General features: G+C 33.2%; 2 protein-coding genes across 2 annotated transcripts; one reads left to right on the top strand and one right to left on the bottom strand.

Annotated features, from left to right (window-relative positions):
* Nucleotides 1–5,911: 5,911 nt before the first annotated feature.
* On the bottom strand, nt 5,912–6,472 carry LOC120187150 (peptide methionine sulfoxide reductase-like). The gene has a single exon (XM_039190928.1). The coding sequence runs from the start codon at nt 6,470–6,472 to the stop codon at nt 5,912–5,914; it is 561 nt and encodes a 186-aa protein (XP_039046859.1).
* A 1,718-nt stretch (nt 6,473–8,190) lies between these two features.
* LOC120187038 (GTP-binding protein YPTM2-like) lies at nt 8,191–9,588 on the top strand. The gene is made up of 9 exons (XM_039190831.1): nt 8,191–8,224; nt 8,309–8,381; nt 8,471–8,518; nt 8,596–8,643; nt 8,746–8,817; nt 8,906–9,061; nt 9,148–9,251; nt 9,322–9,427; nt 9,482–9,588. The coding sequence occupies exons 1-8, from the start codon at nt 8,211–8,213 to the stop codon at nt 9,416–9,418; spliced, it is 612 nt and encodes a 203-aa protein (XP_039046762.1). The 5' UTR covers nt 8,191–8,210; the 3' UTR covers nt 9,419–9,427; nt 9,482–9,588.
* The last annotated feature ends 1,726 nt before the right edge of the window (nt 9,589–11,314 follow it).

Here is an 11,314-nt window from a genome sequence, read left to right as displayed (position 1 = left end):
GGCTTATCTATACCCTAACTTAAGCCCCGTTACAACCTGATTAAAGACCCTTTGATTAAATACATATTGTTCTTTCTAATGGCGGAGACTTGATTTTATATCTATACATTGCTTCCATTAATTGATGTGATCATTGACTCGTTTGGTTTACCTTGGTATATTGTGAGATGAAAGATTGATAATTTGAGATTTTAATAATTGATCAAGGTATGCTTTAGGACAAGCATTGAATAAGTGAGGTAGAATTTGATGAGTGTTTTATTTTGTTATTAATAAATCTATGTTACCTCTTTAATAGTGTTAGTTTGAGTTATTCATGTTTAAATCTATGCAGTACTCTATTTTCTAGGAAATAACAATTAAAAGGTAAAATTAAGCAAATTTTTCTATTTTCTGAAATCAAGTCGGTGCCAACTTAAATAAAATAAGGGTTAACTACACGGTTGATCACTTATCTTTAGGTTTTGTCCATTTTTTCACTTAAATTTTTTTTGCTTCCGATAATTGATGTGATCATTGACTCGTTTGGTTTTCCTTATTATATTTTGAGATGAAAGATTGGTAATTTGAGATTTTAATAATTGATCAAGGTATGCTTGAGGACAAATATTGAATAAGTGAGGCAAATTTTGATGAGTGTTTTTATTTAATAATATAATATAAAAATATTTTAAGTTAATATATATAAAATTATATTATATATAATTCGAGTCAGGTACCCGGTTCATAATTTTTTTTATTTGTATTTAAATTAATTATTTAAAAATTATATAAAAAATCTAAAATTTAAAAGTCTATAATATATATAATCCACACATAAAGTTTAAAAATTCAAATTACATAATTGAAATAAAATTTATTAAAATTTAGAAAAAGAAATATAATTAAATTTCAAATGTGTTGAAGTTAAAATAAATATTTTAAAAAATAATTTAGAACGTTAATGTGAAATAATTTAAGAAATTAAGAATTTAGAACGTTATAGTGTCAAAATTTAATGAAAATAAGAATGTCTTTTAGAATGTTAGAGTGAAATAATTTGATGATTATAAATAAAAAATTAATATAAATTAAAAATGAAAAATATAATAAATCGGATATCGGGTCGGAGGGTACCCAGTTAACCAACATTTTGTGACTCGACCCATAAACCCGGTTGGGTACCCGATCTGAAAAGTGAATAAAATGCAAAGATAAGTTACCATTCATGCAGTTAACCCATAAAACAATCCATCAACAAAATCAAAGTAGGAAAGCTGGACGAACTACAATTCCTTAGTAATTAAAAGTTATAATTAAATTTAAACGTTTAGGGCATTAATGGTGAGAAAAACTTGACATCTTAGGACTAGTGAAGTTTGTTTAAGAGATGGGTTATTTATTAGGATCATATTGGTTAACCACCAATATTGTCTGTTTCCCATTTCCTTGTAACAAGAATTAATAAAATCAAATACGTAATTAAGAGAGAGTAGAACACAAGTAAAAGATTGTTATACTAAACAATTAAAAGGACGCAAAGTTTTGTGATGCAATAAGTCGATGTAGAAGGGAGTGTGGTCCAGCCAGCACTGCTGCAATTATATATATAATTTTATTTCAAACAAACATTAAAAATATTAATATCAATCGTGCTTTTTTTTTTAAAAAAATTCATATTGACAAATTAATAAAATCTTCTTTAAAAATTTTAAAACTTAAAAGTACATAAAACAAATCTAAGAAAAATTTAGGGATATAAATGTAATTTCCAATATAAACTGAGTTTATGAAATTTATTTAGATTGAGTTGCGTTTCGAAATTAGTGTAATTTAAATTATTTTTTCTTATTATATATATAATTCTTTGTATATTTTCATATTGTAATAAAAAGTTAAATTGAATAAAATATAAAGTTACAGGATTAAATTGTAAAAGAAAGAAAATTAATTGTTAAAAATAGAAAATGAACTTATATAGATATTCTATAGTGCTATAGGAGATTCAAATTTGGTTAAAAATGGATTCAAAATGACAAGAATTACGGGTGAGTATTCAAGTTGATTCGAGTTAAAAAAATTTCAAGTTATTCAAGTTGATGAATCATTTTTTATCGTTCAAATTTCAATTGAAAATTTTCAAATCAAGTAAAATGTATAAACTTCTTTTTTTCGAATTTAATAGTTTTCCTCTCCACAGTTTAAACTTAATATCATCTCACTTTAAACATACAAAAAAAACCATAGACAATGGTCTGGAAACTATAAGAGGGTGTTTGGTTCGCGGAAAATGTCATTATCAAAGGGATTATTTTTTTCGAAATTGTATTCCCATGTTGGGTTCATGCAAAAGGTCATTATCAAGTAATAATTTATTACCAATAGTAATATTTTTGGGTTAAAATGGTGAGAATATATTACTTCCAAATTCTTAGGTAATGAACAATTATCACCATTTTGAACACAAATGCCCCTGAAATTACAAAATTTTTATGTAGATCTTTCTCAATTTTTATTATTTGTGATTCACTCAAAATTATAAATTTAATAATAATAATAATAATATACAAAAAGTTTAATTTAGTAAAATATTGATAAATTTGAGTAGTTAAAATTATTTTATATTTTTAATATTTATTGTAAAAATATAGTTATTTAAAATAATATTTAATTTTGAGTTATTAAAAAATAGGTCTTATACATTAAAAATAATATATTTATCCGCTCGAGATCATAAAATTATTTTTCATATTATATTATATTTTATATAAAAAATACGATACTTATAAAAATCATTTAAAATTATAAGTTTGATATATTAATTATATTAATTATATGTTAAATGTATTTTTTTTATTTAAACTTAGTGTAATAATTAAAATATTTTTATAAATTTTTATTCAAATATTTATATTAAAATTTTACTTATTAAAAAAATATCACAAAGATAATTTGATAAAATATGAATCAAAATAATCTTATATTTATCTAACTAAACACTATAATCTTACGTTTTACTAAACAAATCAAACTGATAATACAATATTCTCAAAAAAAATATTACATGTCTGTAATCTTATGCGGACGGTAATCTTATATTTCATGATAAAAAAGGCACATAAGGAATTACAAATCCACATGTTGAGTTGACTACACAAATAAGCAAGCATTCATTCCATCGAACACACGAGTTTCCAAAAGTATCATTATATGACAGGCAAAACCAGACGCCTATTAACAATCATAAACTCAGAAATTCATATATAACAGTGGCAACTTAGCCGTAGCACCGGATCGGATCGTTGCAACCTTTCTCTGCAGATTGTTTAAAACCGAAACGACCTCCTTTCGCGAGGTACTGTTGGTGATATTTCTCTGCTCTGTAGAACTTCTTTGCTGGCAGAATATCCGTAACAATCTTTCGGTTCAAGAGTTTCTGGTGTTTTTCCATGGATTACTGTATAGGTCGGTCCTGACATTTTAAGGGTCTTAAGCAAAATAAGAATCATTAAAAATAATTTAAAATTTAAGAATAAATTTCTATAAACGTCAAATAAATTTTTTCATTAAAATTATTTGAGTATATTATATTACATTAACCAATATTATTTTATTAAATATATAAAGAGACATCACAATTTTTCACTCAATTTACTCTTATTATGTCTTCAATCATCTCTTAGAATCGTTTCTCTCAATTGAAAATTAACATCTCTCACCTACAAAACAACATACACAAATAAAATAGAAATAAATAAGATGATGACTAAATACAAAACACACGAGAAATATTAATAACTAAATAACAAATTATCCAAAAATGCGTAACATACATGAAAAAAAAGAAAATTTACACATAAGCACATATAACAAGAGAATATAACTAAATTACTCGTGAGTCGCTGTCTCAGCCATTACTCCGGCCACCAGACGAAGTGGTCGGACCCCTAAACTATCCGAAAGTAACCCTTTTTCTTCGATCTACCCTTCTCAAACCGGATCCAACACCGAAACACTCCAAACAGACCTCGAATCCACTCGAAAATGGTCCGACCCTTTGAATGCCTAACACTCCAACGACCCACGACGGCAGAGCAACCCCTACTCACCCCAAAACCTCCTAACCTAACCCGTTAAAAACTAGATCTAGACAGGAAAAACAACATGCAAGGACCTCGAGCTTCTAATCTGTTCGGCCTCCCTGCCATCGACCTACATCGGCAGCCTAACTCTGGTGAGACCCATCCACTTTGTTTATTTTTTGTTATTTTGCTGGTTAGCTGGGTTGATTAGAGCCGAAATAAACTTGTTTATTTTTTATTTGTTATTTCGAAATATATATATAGGCGCTACCATGCTCAAAATGGGAAAAAAATTATATATTCGAAATGCTAGATCTAGATTTTTAGAAGAATTATCACAGTAAAAAAATAGTATCTAATATGCTCTATCCGAACTAAAAGTAAATATAATGGTTTGCTAGATAAGAAACGAACCAATAAAAAAAGCATGCATTCGAACAATAAAAAAAACAGTGAATAATATGTAACCTTTGAAATCTATTATTCCTTGAAGATGAGTTACAATGTCTTTGTAAGGATTTTTTTCGAATCCCCTTTACATTCTGTTTGCTTGGGCCCTTAAATACCCAGTTACAATCAAATAAAAAACTATTACACTCCCTTGTGTTTTGTTTTTTTTTTTTGCAGGTGAGTGGGATGTGTTGGTAGAGAAAAACTAAACTAATCTCCCTTGCTTGGCTTGCTCCCGGATATGTGTGAATAGGTGGGAATATGAACACTACTGTATTGTGGAGCATGGGTGAGATCTTGATCTGCTCAATCATGGTGCTTCACGTATGGAAAGTCATGGGTAAATTATGAGTTTTAAATAAAAAAATGATGTGTAAGAAGCATGGGGTGGGGTTTGAAATAAAAAAAAGTTGTGTTTATACTTAAATTATGTAAAAATATTTTTTTTAATTATTAAAACGTAAAAATTATAAAATTATTATTATTTTCAAGAATGGATCTCCTCCAAACCAGGGCCCTAGGGGGTCGCCCACCTCGCCTGGGCTTAGGGCCGGCCCTGCTCCTGTGCCGCAGTCTCCTGCTCCGGAGTGTAAAAGTATGTACCGGATCTGTATTGTGTCCCGACATCATTCCCCTGCCAATGGAATCGGACTTATTAGAATGAGAAGCCTGTGGTGCAGGCCGCAGATACAATTATACCAACATGAAGAAAAGATTACCCTGCATAAGATCTATTGCTCTGAGAAAAATGACATGATTAAAGGATGAAATATTCATCTACGACGGAACACGAGACAGTGATACACCATTTTTCTTCACAAGAAAACAAATGAGACAATAAGAAACCACTGATGATATGAAAGGGCGGCCATGAAACAAATCATGGTAAACTAAAGCAACAGTATACCGTGATAATCAAGGCATCATGAGAATAATCCCATAGCATCTGATATTTCGTGGTTATGCCCTAACAAGTTCCATGTGACTCGGAGATAATGACCAAAACTCACTCATAAAACAGGATCTCAAATTCCCAACTTTCAATTACAGAAATTACTAGATTTATATGGGGGGAAATGAACTTTATGCAGGGTGAGAAGTCCTGTTATCAAGCATACAAACTTCCAAGCAAACAGGGATGTATCCAAGGGGGCAGGGCTGCAGGTGAGGACAGTCCCCTCCATGAAAATTTCAAATATCATATATTTTAAAAGCTTTCATTGTCTTTTCTATTTATAAATGTTTTTGCCTCCTACTAAAATTTTATAAGTTTGCTCTAACATAAATTTTATAAGTTTCCTCAAAATTATCACTATAACAAGATAACTCAAAGATTGCAACAGTCAAGCTCAAAATCTACTTCCAAAATGAAAATTCACAAGCTTAAATTGCATAAAAGTTCAATCCCTAAAGACAAAAAATCTCTCACATCGTGAGAAAACCCACCGACGATTGAGAGTTGTAGGATCATGGCGAGCCCGAAAGGCATCAAGCAAAGTGTCAAAGCTGCACTCTTTAGGGTCATACTGAAGCCTCACAACTTCATTATGGTTGGTAGTCCCAGAACACACGTCCTCATAACTCAGATTATCCATGAACCCTTGGGTATACCCGACCTCCGTTTTGGTCACACCCGGAACCCTCTGGAACGCCAATTCAACGTCCCAAAAACACCCAGCACGGAACTGAGCAAACTGCTGCCCAGGAAAAGGGACATCGTCATCTGGACCTTGAGCGATGACAGAGTTTTGCATTGATGGGTTGGGCTTGCTGTTGGCTCCGAAGCCGAAGCTTTTAAGGATGTTCATGGGGGCCGGTGGAGTGATACGGAACGTTTGGTTTGAGGGAAAAGGAGAGAGAGAAAGAGGAGGGAAAGGGAGGGAGAGTTCGGGACAGGGAGAAAAGAAAGATTTAGAGATGATGGAATTGGAAGAAGTGGCAAGCGTTACGCTTCGAAGCATTGTTTTTGTAAGCTCTTTTGGAATTGGGTTTCTGTGATCTTGTTTTTTTTTCAACTTATTATTTTCTTTTTACCATTTCAGCAGCGATGGGCGTAAATAAATTAGATTTTTTTTTTGTTTTTTATTATATAAAAACAATTTTTCTTAATCGGTAATATTTTAAATATTAACCACTCAAAGGAGCCTTTTTAACCTAATCAAATCAGTACCAGCGAGTATTTGATTGAGTTGATCGACTAATAAATTTTAAGTGAGTCGAGTTAATAACCTTTACTCTATAATTTAATTTATTTTAATTTTAAGTGGAGTAAAATTTATGAAATTCGAGAGTTAAGTATTTGAATTTTTGTTTAAATTTAATTATAAAAGTTTATAATATTAATATGCTAATTTATTCTAATTTAAATTTATATATCATTCAAAGTTGAAAGAATCGACACTGACTTGAAAATTAATTAATTAATTATTAAAAATTTTAAATTATTTTAATTATATTTTATAACTCGACTCAAGTTCAAATTTCTTTTGAATCGGATCAAATTTATGAAAATTTTAATCAAATAAAATCAAAAATTCAAAATTTATGTGCTTAATTAGAGAATATGTCCCCAAACTATATTGCTTTTCCTAAATAGGTTCCAAAACTTTTTTTCGATTCATCTAAGTGTCTAACATTACAAACGTTATTATTTGAGGTGCTTCAACCCTAACGATCATTAAATTCTTCAATTAAAGAACACATTTCACGTAATTTTAAAATTTTTATTTAAATTTTAAATTTTAAAAATAAAAAAATATTATTATATTTTAAAAACCCCCCAAAAAATTAAAGAACTTAAAGAATCCTAAAACTTTAAAAACCCTAATTTCAACCATTAAACTCACATCGATCGTCGTTCTTTATCGTCGGTGAACCTCCACCCGACCTCATCTCCATGTGATGACCGATAAAAAGCCATCGAAACAAGAGTCAATTGACATGTGTACCCCGACACTGCAAATCATGACCTCGTATAATCTTGACGACTATTTGACGACGAGGATGACAACATCTGACTAAGAAGGTGACAAGGACAATGCTCGTTGCGGTGGCCGACAAAGATGACGCTGGTGAGTTAGGGTTATGGTTTAGAATTTTAGAGAATTGGGGTTTTTTTTTATAATTTAAGAGAAATTAGGTTTATTTTCAAAATATAATAAAATTCTCAAATTTACCATAATGTGAAAAATGTCACTTAACGGTATTTTTTAACGGACGTTACGATTGGACACCTAAGTGGTAACGTTTGTAACATTAGATACCTAGATAAATAAAAAAAAGTTTAAACACTTATTTAACAAAAACGATATAATTTAAAACACTTATTTTTTTTTTAATTAATCCTAAATTCATTCACCACTGACCACCATGGTCATGATGTTTTATATATGAATTTAATATTTTAGCTGAAATAAAGTGATGCAATTATTTTATCGGCTCAAAAGAGCCTAATGCAGTAACAAGATGGGCTTGAAGAAGGCTTTAGGCCTGCAAGGAACTCATAAACCACTAATACCAAGAATGTAGGAATTTCTAAAACAACGAGTTTGAATCCCAATAAAAATGCAAACTTTTCGGTAACGTTTGTTAAAACAAATATACTTCCGTTATAGAAAACAAAATCTCTTCACTTCTTTGTCTCTGTCACAACTTCGCCACTCGGACTGGCCCGATACTCGGTCGAGCCAATTAACAGCCATGAATCCTGAATAGTATTCACTTTCTTTTTTTCTTTCATATCATCATCCATAACTCTTCCATCTGTTTGTTTAAATTTTCCAATTTCATTTGTGCAGTGACTATTTGTTCAAGCTTCTTCTCATCGGAGATTCTGGAGTTGGTAAATCGTGTCTTCTCCTCAGATTTGCTGTAAGAATTCCGTTCTAACAATTAAAACGTAACAGTAAAAACCCGTTATGTCTAGGCTTTTGCGCTTTAATTTCGTCACTCGAATGCAGGATGATTCGTATCTGGACAGCTACATAAGCACAATCGGCGTCGATTTTGTGAGCATTTCTCATCCATCTCCTGTGTTCTGTTCATTTTCATGAAACTCAGTTATCTTCTCTATTAATTCCTACAGAAAATACGCACTGTGGAGCACGATGGCAAGATTGTAAAACTTCAAATCGTAACCATCTTTCTATTCTTTTACTTATAATCATGCTCTTGTACGGATATTCCTACGTTCGAATACCATGAATACATGTTTCCCCCCCCCCCCCACATGCAGTGGGATACTGCAGGACAGGAGCGGTTCCGGACGATCACTAGCAGCTATTACCGTGGGGCACACGGCATTATAGTAAGTTCTCTTTCGACGTCTTTACGTTCGACATTTCTCCCAGTATGTCTTCGATATGGTATACTTGTTCATGTCCGATATCTGGCAGATAGTTTATGATGTAACTGACCAAGAGAGCTTCAACAATGTTAAGCAATGGCTGAATGAAATTGGTCGTTATGCAAGTGAGAATGTGAACAAGCTTCTGGTCGGGAACAAGTGTGACCTTACTTCCAAAAAAGTCGTTTCCTACGAAGCTGCCAAGGTGAAAAAAAGGGTTCAACTTCATGAAATTATTGAGGAAAAAAAAAACTAAAACAATCATAGAATTGATGATTTTGTGTTTAATAGGCGTTTGCAGATGAACTTGGCATTCCATTTATGGAGACTAGTGCAAAAAATGCTACTAATGTCGAGCAAGCTTTTATGGCAATGGCTGCTGATATTAAGAACAGGTATGAATGAATCAATCGAATTAAACTCCGGGTTCGTTAATATTTATTAACTTTTTTATATCTAATGCAGGATGTCGAGCCAGCCGGCGCCGAATGCAGCAAGGCCGCCGATGGTGCAGATAAAAGGACAGCCAATTAACCAAAAGAGCGGCGGATGCTGCTCTTAGTTGATTTTAGCTATTGCCTGCAGTTATTATTGATGATTATGTTAGATTAGCTTTCTGATATTTGCTCTCAAGAGATGAAAACTATGGTACCATGTAGAATTACAATATTTAGTTCGTCCTTTTTTAATTTTTAATTTTTTTTGTAAACACTTCAGAACTTTTAATTCTTTAATGCCCTGAACTTCCTCGCTTATTAGTGAATGTGTTTGAAACCATTGTTGAACGGCCAGGGCATGTTCCAAACATTTTGTCCGGAACCGACATTGGCGAAGGGCGACCAGGTGGTGTATCGACGGCTAGCGAGCCGGCGTAATTCGTCGGAACTGGTGGAGACTGCATCATATTAGTAGTTACTTCTGCCTGTTAAAACATTAGTGAGGTTATCTATATGTGGTAATCTGACATATCTAGAGGGAAAAAATGAAATGCAGATGGTTTCTTACCATGGATTGGATCATCGGTTCAGATATTCGGAAATCGGTTCACAGGCTGAGATGAATTTCTAGATCTGTTCTGAGGTTAAACCCCCAAGGGCATTCATTCTGTGAAATTAAAACCATGCGAGTCTAATCATCAACGTGAACAATTTTAAAACCATAGTAGGATTGTGAAATTAACCCCAAGAAGCTGTTCGCATGCTTAATACGACCCCTCAAGCTCATGAGACTGCTGTCACCAGAAGAATACGAGCACTTCTTGTTGAAAATCCCACAATAAAGCTAATCTTTAACTATACCAAGGAATTCTTTATTATATCAGGAAAAAAAAGTGTATTATAGGGAACACTAGAGCAGCTTTTATAGCTACTAAAGAGTACAATCAGACGACATCAAACGACACCTGGCGAGGGGCAGCTAGCCTAACTGACTAACTGCACAGCTAACCTACTCACCTAGCTAACAACACGTGACTATTAACAACAATACTCAACATTCACCCTACTCTTTCGTTTCTTCTTCTTCTTCTTCTGCAAACGACCGAACATTGATTTTTTTCTGAAACGCTTCAAACCAGGTCCTCGATAGAGGCTTAGTAAGTCCATCAGCGGTTTGATGACAAACCGAGACATAGTTGATAAAGAGCTAACCTGCAGCAACCTTCTCTCGAACAAAGTGAACGTCCAAATCTACATGCTTTGACTGTGCATGATACACTGGGTTTGCACTTAGAGCAATCGCTCCAGTGTTATCGCACCAAAGAACGGGTTTCCTGCCCTGCGATATTCCCAAGTCTGTTACAATGCATTGATCCAAGTAACCTCTGCAGCTACTTCCGCTAAACTCCTGTACTCCGCCTTCATGGTAGAACGGGATACCACCTTTTGTTTCTTCGAGCTCCATGTCACCAGATTATCACTGAAGAAAACACAGTGACCTGAAATTGACTTACCATCATCAACGTTCACTGCCCAGTCGGCATCCTCGAAGACAGTAACACAAACATCCGACCCCCTGATGAAGTTCAATGTTCCTGCCAAGGACCTCAAGATCCGTTTCACGGCAACAAAGTGCATCTCTCGAGGAGCATGCATAAACTAAGCCACCCTATATTGACACTCACAACAATGTTTGATCTCGTATGGCAAGCGAAAAGCAATGCTCCTACGATTCTACGGTATTCTCGAGCATCTTCTAGGAGACTTCCAGCATCGAGAGACAGCTTCATAGAAGCAACCATGGGATTGGTGGTAGGGTTTGCTCTCACCATCTTCGTTTTAAGCAACAGTTCTGTGATGAACTTTCTTTAAGTAAGAGAGACTCTCGACACCTCTTCACTTCTAACCCCAAGAAATAGTGCAATTCACCTAGATCTTTCAAAAAGAACTTCTCATTCAGCAGCTGCACCACCCTTTCAGTCTCTGCAATCGATTACCCGGTGACGATAATGTCGTCTACA

This window comes from Hibiscus syriacus, unplaced genomic scaffold (assembly GCF_006381635.1).
Source record: "Hibiscus syriacus cultivar Baekdansim isolate YM2019G1 unplaced genomic scaffold, ASM638163v2 tig00113722_pilon, whole genome shotgun sequence".
NCBI lineage: Eukaryota > Viridiplantae > Streptophyta > Magnoliopsida > Malvales > Malvaceae > Hibiscus > Hibiscus syriacus.
The sequence above is the reverse complement of the archived record's forward strand: the minus strand, read 5'-3'. Positions and strand labels throughout refer to the sequence as shown.

Bases quoted from the DNA above. Each gene is read 5' to 3' on its own strand.
- LOC120187150 (XM_039190928.1), bottom strand. From the start codon at position 6,472: ATGCTTCGAAGCGTAACGCTTGCCACTTCTTCCAATTCCATCATCTCT.
- LOC120187038 (XM_039190831.1), top strand. The intron at 8,644-8,745 runs GTAACCATCTTT...CCCCACATGCAG, and splicing joins AGATTGTAAAACTTCAAATC to TGGGATACTGCAGGACAGGA. The intron at 9,252-9,321 runs GTATGAATGAAT...TATCTAATGCAG, and splicing joins GCTGCTGATATTAAGAACAG to GATGTCGAGCCAGCCGGCGC.